At 38.7% G+C, this 14932-nt stretch overlaps 1 protein-coding gene across 2 annotated transcripts; it reads right to left on the bottom strand.

Annotated features, from left to right (window-relative positions):
• Positions 1-1382: 1382 nt before the first annotated feature.
• Positions 1383-14351, bottom strand: Arl6 (ADP ribosylation factor-like 6). 2 transcript variants are annotated; one of them, XM_072532926.1, is made up of 2 exons: positions 14107-14351; positions 1383-2923 (listed from the first exon to the last, which is right to left on the bottom strand). In XM_072532926.1, exons 1-2 carry the CDS (start codon positions 14282-14284, stop codon positions 2553-2555), a joined length of 549 nt encoding a protein of 182 aa, XP_072389027.1. In that variant the 5' UTR covers positions 14285-14351; the 3' UTR covers positions 1383-2552. The 2 variants fall into 2 exon arrangements, with proteins under 2 accessions (XP_072389027.1, XP_072389026.1); XM_072532925.1 differs by having other exon boundaries at positions 1383-2944.
• Positions 14352-14932: the final 581 nt, after the last annotated feature.

The following is a 14932-nucleotide window of genomic DNA, read 5'->3' on the forward strand; positions in this document are numbered from 1 at the left end:
GTTATATAGTTTTTTTACATGCATAATATAGGACAAATATGTTCTAGCTAGAATATGTGTATAATTAAACATAGAATAATCACCCGTGTTATATTTTGATATAAAGAAAGAATATAAAGTATGTTTTGTAATTATTTATAATACATTTCTACTCTCCTATTAGATTATGGAGAAAATATCAGATTGAATATAATTAAAATACAATTTTATGAATGTATCATGTATTTATTTATTATTTAATTAACATAAAAATTAAATTAACTAATAATTATAAAATAAAGTACACGTTTGAAAAACATTGTCTTTTTTATATCTATTGTACAAAAATCCCACTTGACTTTCTAAACACCCGATTTCCCAGCATACAGCCAAAGTTCAGCAGAACTTAAACCAAAATCAACATATCTTAAAAAAAGTAAACTAGGGATACAATTCCTTATTTTTATTTTTTGGCCAACTTCAGAGTTCACCTCTTCCTGGGTGGAACTTTTCTAAAGGAGATCTCAGGAGACCTAGATACTAGTATTAGATTCATCTCTCCAGTCTGTGTCTAATAACTGCAGTAGATTCATGAGACAAGAGTATAGCCCAGAATAGAGTGATTTCAACAAGCAATTGTATGAAGAATGAGAAAGATCAAAAACTTACTTCACAACCTAAATGATATCAAGCGGCTAACAACCTAAGTGGCTATCAAAACTAAAAAAATTATTTTTAAACACTCCAGTGAGCAAGTGTGAGTCTTACTTAAAAAGTTACCACTTACTGTTTATTTCGACCCAAGGCAGCTTTCACCGCTGATCAAATCGCCAACTAAATCGTAGATTGCTCTAGAGCAAGGCGGAATAAAACTCGTTCAACAGTAAAAAAAATAATTGAAAGCTCGCATGAAGAAGGATAGCCAGACGATATTAATGGCACTGAAATCGAATCGAATTAACTCGTTTAGTTTGGAACTGAATTCAGAAATCGTAAAAAGTAACAAAGTAACTCTCAACGGAGAGGTCGTAAACGATATGCACACGATACTGTCACAAGAACAGAAGACTTACAACGGCTGATTACATATACAAATATTGCTTACGGTAATAATTGCGGCATAAAAATTAATTAATGTCCAGAAAACTAAGTATATGGTCTTCGGTAAGAGCGAATTAGTGTAAATGGCACTCAAAATGAGAAAGTATGAAACTACAAGTATAGTGGGATCTCTAATAAATGAAACTGGAGACCAAAACAGTGAAATAAAAAGAAGTATCGAAATATAATACGAAAAAATTATATATATATATATATATATATATATATATATATATATATATATATATATATATATATATATATATATATATATATATATGTATATATATACAGAGTACGACCGTCAAATTTACATCAAAATGTTACACAAGGGTACTTGTGTGAAGGTTGTCGATTAACTGGAGTGGAAAAAACAATGATTATTTCATTACTTTAATGAAAAACATTTTATATATGAAACCACACACATCATCAGTTAAAATGTACAATTAAAATTGTCAGACAGATAAAAGAAAAAACTGTGTGACAACTTGTTTTGTTTGATAATTTTGATTGTAGAGTGGATTTGATGATATGTGTGTATTCATATACAAAACGTTTTTCACTAAATGGATAAAGTAGTATTCTTCTGGTTTTCACATAAGTGTCCATATGCTGCTATGCAGACGACGCAATACTACTCTCTCATAGTGACGATGATTCACAATGTATACTGCACCAATTCAATATAACCGCCAGAAAATTCCACATGTTAATTTCCCCAAAAAAATGCATGGTTATAACAGCAAATTTACTAAGATGTAAATTGGAGCTGGAAGGTCAGATGATAAAACAAGTGATGCAGTTTAAATATTTAGACATCACATTATCTCGCTATGGAAAGCTCGAAACAGAAGTGGAAGTTCAAGTAAATAGGGCAAACAGAGCCGCATGTTGCGTGAATGAAACAATATGGACAAATAAAAATATCCGAAAAGAAATAAAAGGCAGAATTTAATAAACGGTCATCAAACCAATAATGACATGCGCAGCAGAAACATGACTTGACACAGAGAAGAGAAAAAGGATGTTAGAAACAGCACAGATGAAATCTTTTAGAAAAATTTATGGTAAAACACTATCGAAGAGAGCTAGAAGTACATATATACGACAACGTGAAAAACATCAAGGACTGCTAAAAATACTAAGAGGAAAACTGCTAGGACGAAAATTAATGTTTCCCCGTCCACATCTGACAAATTAATGATCAGAAAGATTTCAATTTTGACCAAGGTCGTTAATAATACTTGTAGCTCTTAAAAAGGAAAATAAAAACATTTGAAAGCTCAAGCAATAAAAAATAGTCTTTTAACAGCCCTTTTATTGACTCCAACCCACCCAAACTCAATATTGTTTTTTCCAAACGAGTCAACAAAGTACCTTATAGTGTATATATATATATATATATATATATATATATATATATATATATATATATATATATATATAGTTAAAATTAGTTGAAAAGTTGTTTAAGTTTTGGCCATAATCATATCCCTAATTTGTTGTGTTAACCATTCTACTCCTTCTTGCAAGCCTTCTCCGGTCAGAGCATTGCTAGAAGAAATATGCCAAGGCTTGTCCATGATCTTGTCAAGTCCTAAACCTGAAGCTATTTTTACACTACTTAAAGCTTCCTTATTATCCATTTTATTGGCAAAAAACAATATTGGAATTTTTTTATTACAAATATCTGGATGTTGAAGCAATAAGTCTAATTCTTCTTTTACAACTACCAGTCTTAAACGGTCGCTGCTGTCTATCACAAATATTATTCCATGGCAGTCCTTGTAATAGTGCTCCCACAGGTCTCTGTATCGCCCATGGCCGGACATGTCGAAGGCTGTAAAGGAGAGGTTTTTGTCTGGAAAGTAAATTTTAACTATTAAAACTACGCTACATGTATGAACTAAACTATATTTCATTATAACTAGAGATTGCAATTGCTGGATCCAGCAATCCAGCATTTTTTTATATGCTGGATGAAGCAAACCATGCTGGATCCAGCAGCGCGGATCCGCAAACGTGTCAAATTCGAAATAAGTTACTTCATGTCTTTATTAGCCTCTTTATTCGAAGCCGTGAGTTGGCAACTTGCCATTCTATCGCGCTAGATATCATGTCCACCGCAAGAAAAAGGCTGTTGTCGAAAAATTACTGTGAAATTAACAAAAGTGAATATTTTTGGCTGAAATTATTTTTTCATAGTACTTTAAGTACTATACTTTTATATGTCTTAATTACAAATAAAAATAATTTTTAGTTTTTAAGATATAATTTTTTTAAAAAGTCGTTTTTTTATACCCTCACGACCTATGTAACCCCTTAATTGTTAATTTTTTTTTCAATCAAAACATTCAACAAATATAACTCGTCCAGATAAAGAAACAGTCTATTGTTGCCGAGAGGGGGCGTTTGGGCCTGTAGGACCCATCGCCGGCTCTGCGGACTTCTTCCTGTCCTCGGAATTAGACCGGGTGTTGACCATCTTTGCTTGTCACTGATAAAATGGTTTAATACTTCTACTGGTATAAAATATCGGTTACCGTGACAAGTATCTGTTATAGGTAACAGTTCCAAGGAGCAGTTACAAAATAACAGATCAAAAATAGAAAACAGAACAGTTAAAATAGTCTAAGTATTCCTTGACTTACGGAAGGAATAACTTAGTAAACAAGAAAAATAAAATGGTATAAAAGTACAATGCAAAGAAAATGTTTCTAAGTGTTTCCTGACTTACGGAAGAAACAACTTAGAATGAAAAGTGAAATACACAAGATAAAAGAATAGAAAAATGCAGAAATATTCCTAAGTGTTTCTTGTCTTACGGAAGAAACAACTTAGGACAGAAATACAGATAAATGAAATATGTAAATATGAAACAAGTTATGGAAATATTTCTAAGTGTTTCTTGACTTACGGAAGAAACAACTTAGAGTGAAAATAAATAAGAGAATCAAATATGGAAAAATAAGAATACAAATACTTATAAGTGTTTCTTGACTTACGGAAGAAACGACTTACAAATACGAAAAATCAAATACATAAAAGATGTGGAAATATTGCTAAGTGTTTCTTGACTTACGGAAGAAACAACTTAGCATAAAATAGAAAATGAAAGAGACAAATGTATTAAGTATTTTCTTAACTTAAGGAAGAAAATATCTTAAATAAAATATCGGAAATAATAATGCAACAATGATTATGAAAATATTTCTAAGTGTTCTTTTGACTTACCGGAAAAGAATGGCTTAGACGCACAATTAAAATAACAAGTCAAATATTCAGAGAAATATTTCTAAGAGTTCTTTGACTTACCGGAAAGAACTACTTAGACAAAGTACAAATCAAAATATAAAATAGAAAAAGCAAGATAAATATTTCTAAGTGTTCTTAACTTACGGAAGAACAACTTAGACACAAAATACAAGAAAAATAAACAATCAAAATAATCAAATAAAATATCAAACAATCAGTACATGAACAAATATAGATCAATGTATTATTCTAACCTGAAAAGGTCTGAATATACAATAATGCTAAAATAAAAAGGTATACAGAAAATCGGAAATAAAACAATAACTTAGTTGGAACAATAATAGCACCGACTAGGTCTACAGTAGAAGAGGCAAGCTCGACTGACCGATGAGAGAAAATCTACCTGCTTTTATGTAAAACAAATCCTTTGTTTTACGAAGCGAAAGTGGATTTTCCCTGCATCGAATCAATTAGAAATTTGGATTTGGCCAACCTTGGAATTCCCAAGTATTTTAACCGATATCCAAATTCCTTGATGCGTCGAGGACACCCCCCCTCCTCTGAAAGACCTAACGGTGCTAAAAAAATTTATTAATAAAAAAAAATCAAACAATACAATAATACAAAAAGTCCTTAACCTAAAAAAAAGAAATACAATACAAAGAAATACAAAGAAATACAATTCAAACTTACGCTAGCGACTAAGATATGTTACACTTAACTATTATAATATCCAGATGGCCCAGGTGGTCCAGGTGGTCCAGGTGTTTCGGCCAGGCTACTTAATTCACCCGGCTGGGGCCTTACGACGTTTCAGAACACGTAGAGTTACTCGATTCACCCTGGTGTCTGTAACGTTTCGTAACAGGGCCCCGTTATCCTCAGCTGTTCTGGCAGGGCTACTTAATTCACCCTGAGGAAGGTCTTACGACGTCGTGAAGATATAAGGTTACTCAGTTCACCTTGATATCTACACGTGTCGTAATAAACCTTAATCCTGCTCTGGAGGTTCGTCCCTAGGTGGAGAAGCAGCGCGGATGTCATCTACATGGATGGTCCTATTCACGTCGCGGTGTATCTCATAGGTATGATCGCCTAGCACCTTCAGGATCGTGTGTGGTCCCGTCCATGTCGGTCCGAAGTTCCCTCGGACGTGGTTCCTCACCATGACCTGCTCTCCTTCGATGAACCTCCTGGCGGGTGGAGCGTTAGGGTTGTCAGGAAACATGTTCCTCGCATATACAGTGGCCTTTTGAACCGCTCTGGCAACCCTTTCGTCTCGTCTGGCTGCGGTGTTTGCCAGACGATGCTCACGCTGTGTTTCTTCTGCGCGCCGTGGCAGATAGCCTAGCAGAAGTTCAGCGGGTGTTTCCTGGGTGGCCTCGTTCCTCCGTGTCCTTAGGCTGAACATGATGTCAGCCAGGTAGGATTCCCATTTCGGATCATTTGCAGTTTTGCATCGGGCGCGGAGTCCCTTTTTGAGCTCCTGAGCTCGGCGTTCAACCGGGTTGGCCCTCTGGTGGAAGATAGGGCTAAATTCGGCTTTGATGTTGTGCCGTCTCAAGAATCTCTCCCATGCATCTGTCCGAAATTGGGCTGCGTTGTCCGTGATGAGGGTGGTAGGTTTCCCCCAGCGGCCGCAGATTTCCTCCTGGAGGAACTGGATGATGTCCCGGCTTTTTGTAGATTGGACGCATCGATATTCCACCCAGTTGCTCAAGCAATCTGTCGCCAAGAGGATGTAGCGGTTGCGTGTTCCTCTGGCTGGTGGATATGGTCCCAAAATGTCGAAGGACACTCTCTCCCAGGGGTTGGCGGGTTCCCTGGGCATCACAGGAGCTGCTGGTTGTCGTGGAGCAGCTTTGGTCCTCAAGCAGGTCAGGCAGGACTTGACGTAGGCGCGAACATCCTTTGATAATGTGGGCCAGTAATAGATATTTTTAATGGCCCGGATGGTCTCGTCTTGTCCTGGGTGGTTGGCCTCCTCTGAGTCGTGATAGACCTTCATCACGTCCTTCCGGAGGGATGGGGGTACTATCAGCGTCCTGTGGTCTGGTCCAGCGTTGTAGTAAGCGGCGTTATCGACTAGTGTGAATTCACGGAGAAGGTTTTCTTCGACTTCGTTCCGTGGTCCACGTCCGGAGATCTCTAGGTAGCGTCTCCGAAACCGCTGCATACCGTGGTGTGTCTGGTGGCTTCTCCGGATTTTATCCTGGAGTGGTAGGTCAACCAGATCATCTAGGATGGGGTTGGTGTCTTCATCCTCGTCGACGTCCTCCATCATACATAGTAGAGGAAAGGACTCGTCTTCCTCCACGTCCGTTGTAGGCCAGCTAAGTCGCACCACTTCCTCGTCTTGGTCAGCTTCTTCTTCTCTCTCCGTGGTTGGGTTCCTGGACAAGTGGTCAGGGAGTTCGTTCTCCTTCCCTGGGATATGTATCACGGTGAAGTTGAACTCCTGAAGTAGCAAGGCCCATCGGGATAGTTTGGCCTTGTCTTCCTTGAACCGATGGAGCCACAGGAGAGCCTGACTGTCGGTGTACAGCGTGAAGTGCTGATCCTGGAGGAAGTGCTTGTACCTCTTGAGTGCCCAAACTAATGTGAGGCACTCTTTCTCGTTAATATGGTAACGGGTTTCTGCTGGTTTTAACTTCGTGGAGGCATATGCGATGACTCTCTTGTCGTCTTGGGTTCCTTGGAACAGGACTGCGCCCATGCCGACATCGGAGGCATCCGTCTGGAGGCAGAAGGGTTTGGACGCGTCTGGTCGGTGGAGTAGGAGATCTCCCTCGATTTCGATCTTGAGACGTTGGAAGGCGGCTTCTGCGGCGTCGTTCCAGTGCATCCGTCTCTTATTACCCTTGGTGAGGTCCGTCAAGGGTGTTATGATGTCCGAAAATCGAGGGATGAAATCCCTTAACCAGTTGGCTGTCCCGATGAAGCTTCGCAGTTGCTTCATCGTCCGTGGAGTGTCGAAGCCTTTGATTTTCTCCACATGCTTCTCCAGAGGTTGGGTGTTGGCAGAGGTGATTTTGTGTCCTAGGTACTCCAGTTCGTCTGCTGCGAATTTACACTTTTTTAGGGATGCCCATAGTCCGTGTGTCCGAAGTCTCTCTAGAACCAGGCGGAGGTGGTTCTGGTGTTGGGTCCAGTCTTCTGAATAGATGATAATATCATCCATGTATACCTTGATGAAAACATCGATGTATCCTGCGAAGACTGAAGTCACGAGCTTCTGGAACACAGCTGGTCCGTTCTTGAGGCCGAAGGGCATCACCGTAAATTCGTATGAGGACCCGTCAGGCAGGCTGAACGCTGTCTTCGGGCTGGAGTCCTTGTGCAGTGGGACTTGCCAAAATCCACTCTTCAGATCTAAGGTGGTGAAGATCTGAGCCGTGCCAATCTCTTTGATGGAGTCGTGGATTGGTGGCATGCTGGAGGCTTCGTCGATGGTCACGTTGTTAAGCTTCCTATAGTCTACGCAGAAACGGGGGGTGCCATCCTTCTTGGTTACAATAACCACCGGGCTATTGTAAGGAGATTTGCTGGGGCGGATGACTCCTGCGGCTAGCATCTCTCTCACCTCCTTGGCCATTATCTGCTTCTTCTCCGTAGAATATTTATAGGGCTTAACGTTGATAGGCGTGGCGTCGGTCACTTCGATTTTCATTTCGGTGGCCTTGGTGGTCGGCTGACGTAGACGGTCGTCGAAAACGTCATCGTACTCTTGAATCAACTTTTCAACTTGTTGCAAAGCGAAGGATGGAGCTTGATGGGGTCCCAGCCGCTGCGTCCTGGATTGCCTTTTTGCTGGGTTCTTCCAGTAAATGGTGGTTCTGCAGGTGGTACCGACGTGTAGACATTTACGTGGTATGTCTACATTGGCCTCTTCCTGTTCCAACCAAGGCATCCCCAACACAACGTCGTGGTTCAAGTCCTCCATAACCACGCAGTTGACGGTTGAATCCAGAGTCTCGATGTTAATCTTGACTTCAGCAGTCCCTAGGGTGCGGGACGTGCTGCCCGTGCACGCCAGCTGAACCAATCCTGATCCTCGTTGCAGGTCCCGTCTCTGGATCAATCTCTGGTGAATGAAGTTCCCAGATGCACCGGTGTCGACTAAGATCTTCACACGTTGTCCGTTGATCCTTCCATGGAGTTGGGGGAGGCCTGTCGTCGAGGGTCGTGTCTGAATCGGGTTCAGTTGGGGCACCATCTTCACAACAGGGTTTAGTTGGCGCCCCTGTTGGCGTTTCCCTGGTTCTGAGGTAGTGGAGGTGGTGGTTGGCTCATCGGTGGCATCCTGGACTGTCTGTTGGGGTTCCTCCATTCCTCGATCGCTTCAGGGTGGCGTGGTGTGTTGTTTTGACGTGGGGGACGGTAGTGCTGTCGCTGTCGGGATTGTTGCTGGGATTGATGTTGGGGTTTGTTAGCGACGGTGTTCCGGCGGGTATCAGCTTCCATTCCTTGGGCTATTGTTAGGAGGTCCTCCTCGGTCTTTGGAATGTTCACTCGTAGGCAGATCGCGATGTCGGGTCTTAGTTGGTTTACGATGGTGATACACCTCTGGTCTTCAGGGGTGTATGGTGCGAGACGTCTGAATAAGGCTGATTTACCGTTGATAAAGTCCTCCGTGGGTTCATCCTTCCGTTGATGCTCTCCATGAAGTTTTGACGTCAAGGCTGAAATCACGGCAGGGTCGTTATATTTCCTTAGGAGACGGTCTCGGAATGTGTCGTACGGCAGGTCCGTGTGTGTAAACTTCTGGGCCCATTTCTTCGCATCGCCGTGGAGTGAGTTGTCGATGAGATAGTCTATCCAGTTGTCCTCGTCTACGTCATATTTGGTTAGGAAATTCTCAGCTTTGGTTAGGAAGTTGAGAGGGTTTTCAGTGTCCCGGCCTGAGAATTGAGGGGGCTTCATATATGTGATCTTGGGCTTCGGTGGCTCAGGTTGAGGCATCTGGGGTGTAGTGCCTTGAGTAGTGGATAGGGCCGTCATCGCTTGCATTAGGGCAGAGATGAAGTCAGCTGTAGAAGGCTGGCTTGAAGACGGTCCTGGGGTCGTGAGTTCGGGTTTTGTTTGTTGGGCGCCATGTTGCCGAGAGGGGGCGTTTGGGCCTGTAGGACCCATCGCCGGCTCTGCGGACTTCTTCCTGTCCTCGGAATTAGACCGGGTGTTGACCATCTTTGCTTGTCACTGATAAAATGGTTTAATACTTCTACTGGTATAAAATATCGGTTACCGTGACAAGTATCTGTTATAGGTAACAGTTCCAAGGAGCAGTTACAAAATAACAGATCAAAAATAGAAAACAGAACAGTTAAAATAGTCTAAGTATTCCTTGACTTACGGAAGGAATAACTTAGTAAACAAGAAAAATAAAATGGTATAAAAGTACAATGCAAAGAAAATGTTTCTAAGTGTTTCCTGACTTACGGAAGAAACAACTTAGAATGAAAAGTGAAATACACAAGATAAAAGAATAGAAAAATGCAGAAATATTCCTAAGTGTTTCTTGTCTTACGGAAGAAACAACTTAGGACAGAAATACAGATAAATGAAATATGTAAATATGAAACAAGTTATGGAAATATTTCTAAGTGTTTCTTGACTTACGGAAGAAACAACTTAGAGTGAAAATAAATAAGAGAATCAAATATGGAAAAATAAGAATACAAATACTTATAAGTGTTTCTTGACTTACGGAAGAAACGACTTACAAATACGAAAAATCAAATACATAAAAGATGTGGAAATATTGCTAAGTGTTTCTTGACTTACGGAAGAAACAACTTAGCATAAAATAGAAAATGAAGGAGACAAATGTATTAAGTATTTTCTTAACTTAAGGAAGAAAATATCTTAAATAAAATATCGGAAATAATAATGCAACAATGATTATGAAAATATTTCTAAGTGTTCTTTTGACTTACCGGAAAAGAATGGCTTAGACGCACAATTAAAATAACAAGTCAAATATTCAGAGAAATATTTCTAAGAGTTCTTTGACTTACCGGAAAGAACTACTTAGACAAAGTACAAATCAAAATATAAAATAGAAAAAGCAAGATAAATATTTCTAAGTGTTCTTAACTTACGGAAGAACAACTTAGACACAAAATACAAGAAAAATAAACAATCAAAATAATCAAATAAAATATCAAACAATCAGTACATGAACAAATATAGATCAATGTATTATTCTAACCTGAAAAGGTCTGAATATACAATAATGCTAAAATAAAAAGGTATACAGAAAATCGGAAATAAAACAATAACTTAGTTGGAACAATAATAGCACCGACTAGGTCTACAGTAGAAGAGGCAAGCTCGACTGACCGATGAGAGAAAATCTACCTGCTTTTATGTAAAACAAATCCTTTGTTTTACGAAGCGAAAGTGGATTTTCCCTGCATCGAATCAATTAGAAATTTGGATTTGGCCAACCTTGGAATTCCCAAGTATTTTAACCGATATCCAAATTCCTTGATGCGTCGAGGACACTATGAAGGGCTGCTGGTGGTCATGCTTTTTCGCTCACACTAAGACTAAGGCTCACATATATCAGGGATTCTTGTTTTCTCATTCACGCTCACGTTCAGATAGCCGTTGCCATTTACAGTTTGTTTCTTTATCTGGACGAGTTATACCTACACCTTATTTCACAGACTTTTTTTTTTCTTTTCAGATTTAATGCTGCTACAGTTACTCCAATATTAATTAAAATGTCTCTTGACGATGATAAAAAAAATTGTGGGACTTTTCCACAAAACTGGATGAGGGTTGAAGTGCAAGATGCTCTTTATGCTCAAAAAAGTTGTTGATTAGCAACCGCTCAACAGCAGGCTTAAAAGGACATCTGAAAAAGATACACAACGTCTCTTCTGGAAGCCGGAGACAGAATGATTCTGTCTCCGGCTTCGGCACGCAATGTAGCTTTTCTTTAATAATTTTAAAGTGTTTGTTTGTCCTTTTGTAGTGTAGTGTAATGTACAATTATATGTTTATGACATTTTGTTCTTGTCAGATAGGCCGCAATTGACGAAATGCCCCTGAAGATGATCTAGGGATCGAAAGTACTTGGGCAAGATTAAATTAAACTGTGCTCGATATATGCCTTTTATTTGATCAAAGTTCAAAATTCCAAATAAGCCTCGAGGCTAATATTATCCCAAGGTTCTTTACTTCTTCTTCTTATGGTGCCTGTTCGTTCCGAACGTTGGCGATCATTCTGGCTATGATGACTTTGTTGGTTGCTATACGGAATAGCTGTGTTGAGGTCTATACCATGCTCTCAGGTTAGCAAGCCAGGATATTCTTCTTCGTCCTGGGGCCCTTTTCCTTCAATTTTACCTCGCAAAATGCATTGGAGTAGCTCGTATCTGCCTTAATTTCTCATTATATGTCCCAAGTACTGCAGCTTACGGCCCTTCGCGATGTAGACCAAATCCGCGGTTGTGTTCATCCTCCGCAGTACTTCTTCATTGGTGAAATAATTTATTTCACTCGCCAGATTAAGATTTGTATCATTCAGAGTACCTAATTTCTTTTAATTTCTCCCTCGAAGAAATTTCAAGATTTTAGACTTCTGGGAGATTATTTTAAGCCCCACATTAGAAGTCCAATCTGTAACTACAGTCAGAGTTGTTGCATTATATCTCTGACTGTGCCATTAATTTGCCGTAGGTTAATATGATCAGGTGATCCTCGTAGCATCAGCAAGATAATGTCTGTCGATTCGCATAGGTATACTATGGTAGCTTTATGGGACTGTCTCGATGTAGTTTGGGGAAAAATGATATGGTTTATCTTTTATGAAGACAAGGTACCGATCACAAGACGACTACTGCACTGACAATATTACACTTATCGAGATAGGAATTATTCAGCCACTGTGTAACTATTTTCCAAACTTAAAAAAATGTACGAGAAACGCCGTTTTGCAACGAAAGATGAGGTCATTTCTGAAACATCACGGAAATCTTTTGAGGAGATAGAACTTGAAAAAGTATTTTATCAAGTACGTATACTTAACGAAAACGAGACTATATTGCAAATTAAATGACAAAATGGAGAAAATCGAGAAAAATAGATTATTATCACACACCTTTGAATATGTACCCAATTTAAATTGAAAACAAAATGTTAAATTGTTGACCTGCAATCAGAATGAAATATTTATTTATTTATCTACAACTTACACCATCTAAAGCATAAAATACAGTCAGATTTGTCCATAACATTTGTGAACTCCCAAAGAAGTAGATTCCATTATTGGAGGTGATTACAATACGAAGCATTCTAAATGAGGATCAAGATTACAGACCACGAAAGGAAGAGAGCTCGCAAAAGCCAACAGATCAGAATAAAATACCTGATCTGATTGATTTTTCATAATCAAGAATATTGACCCTAATTTTTTTAGGAGGCCTGAGATATAAACTCGAGTCATTCCCCCATTCTGCTCACACTTAGTAGTAACGAAATAATACGGAAAGAGACTCCTCTAGGCTGGTCAACACAAGAACAGATTGGCAGAACTTCAGAAATTAATTAGAAGACGCAGTTAATATTTCGGTCCCTTTGAAAACTAAATATCAGTTAGATGCAGTTGAATTGTTCGCCAAGGAGATTCAGGAAGCAGCATGGAACAGTACTTTAAATAATGCGTCACAACATCTCAAGCAAGAAATACAAAGAATCAAGAATGAATCTATTGGAATATACGTTACGGCTCAAAGGACCTGTACTACATAACCCACTAATTAGAAACGGTTATGGAGGCTGGGCCCGAACCAATGTTCAAATATCTAAGTACAGCATCTCGAAAACACGTTCCAACCAATAACGTGGTCAACATGAATAGATTTAAACCAGATTTATTAGAAATTAAACCTACTGATACTAAAAAAATTGACAAGGAAATAAAACAGAATATCGATCCCAAAAGAGGTCTAGGGTTGATCTTATAACATGCGAAATATTAAAACACTTACCAAAGAAAACCATCAGTAAGTTTACATACCTATTTAATGCATTATTTCGACTAAACTATGTTCTCAAAACGTGTAAAGTGGTAGAATGTATACTGATTGACAAACCAGATCAATATTTTTACATCGAATGAAAAAGAGCACAGAAATAACAAAAACAATAAAACTTCGAAAGTTACAATATTTCGGCCATGTAATGAGACTTCCAAAGAGGTATGACCTTCTACACCTCGTAATACAGGGTACAATCGCGGAATAAGAGGCCCGGGTCGAAGAAGAATACCCTGACTCCGAAATCTCCAAGAGTGGTATTAAGAAACATCCGCTAATCTGTTTCGAATTGCCGTAAAAAAAGTTATTACGTTCGAAAATCGGACAGGGTACTAAAAGAAGAAGAAGAAGACATACCAGGAAAGGCGCCGAATGAGGTCTTGTCCTACAGGTCTATTTCATTATTGTCTGTACTTTCAAAATTATATGAAAAGATCCTAATGAAAAGACTTTTAACGAAAGAGAGCCATTTAACGATAGACCAGGTACATTATTAATAGTACCTACTACTAACAATACTTGCAGATATAATACTGCGAGATACCTGGGTATGTGTCTTGATGCAAGACTGTGTCGGAAGGTCCAAAACCAAACAGTTTTAAGTATTTGTTAGTATTTATGTAGGATGGAACAGAACTGCTTATTGATCTTTCTGATCAGATTGCAGTGTTAAGACACCACTTAAGAGGTGTTTTACTAATAAAAAAAATCTACAACTTACTTTGAAATCTTTCCACTGAAAATCCAACTGTAGGTACAATATCGGAAACTCTGTCCTCTTCATTTTTAAATTTATTTACAACGGTGGTTTTTCCACTATTATTTAGTCCAACTACTAAAACATTTACTTCTCTCTTTCTGCCACCTAAGAAATTCGCTAACTTTTGAAATAGTCCCATTTTGATTTGAAAAATATTTTTGTTTAACAAACTGAAACCATCTTCATTTATTTATCTAATTATATAAAGTTTCGTCTGTTGATTGTGCGTTGCTATGGCGATTTTAGCTGATACAAACAATTGAAGCGTTCAATAACATATTGGATAAACAGTTACGATATACGCAATTACCGTTACATACATAACATTATACAAACAAAATATAAACAATGTATAGTATAAAGTAACTGAAATAGAAGGATTAGAAGTAAAGGTATTGGTATAAGACCTTATGTGTTCCAAGATGTAGGCATGTCTTTGCTTTTCCATATATTTTTTTAGATCGTGCATTTTCTCAGTTTTTTCGTGTACACATTTAATAATAACGATCTCTATCTGCTCTCCTATCGCTTAGAGGTTACCATCTTTCTTTTTTGTTCTCCTAAATTCCTTTAATAACTCCACTGAGCGGGAATGAAAAAATTTAACAAAGGTATACCGGGCGGATTTCAGGAGACGATTTACACAAAACGACAAGAATACGAACCCGATTATAAATAAATACTAAAAGAACCTTTTTAGATTTTGACACAGAGACTAACGACTGAAGATAATGATTATTTCTATAATCTGCTCGAACGAAAATGCGATAAAGCACCAGGACATGAC

The sequence above is a fragment of the Diabrotica undecimpunctata genome, chromosome 5 (genome assembly GCF_040954645.1).
Source record: "Diabrotica undecimpunctata isolate CICGRU chromosome 5, icDiaUnde3, whole genome shotgun sequence".
NCBI lineage: Eukaryota > Metazoa > Arthropoda > Insecta > Coleoptera > Chrysomelidae > Diabrotica > Diabrotica undecimpunctata.

Bases quoted from the DNA above. Each gene is read 5' to 3' on its own strand.
- Arl6 (XM_072532925.1), bottom strand. From the start codon at position 14,284: ATGGGACTATTTCAAAAGTTAGCGAATTTCTTAGGTGGCAGAAAGAGA. The intron at 2,945-14,106 runs GTAAGTTGTAGA...TTTACTTTCCAG, and splicing joins TTCAGTGGAAAGATTTCAAA to ACAAAAACCTCTCCTTTACA.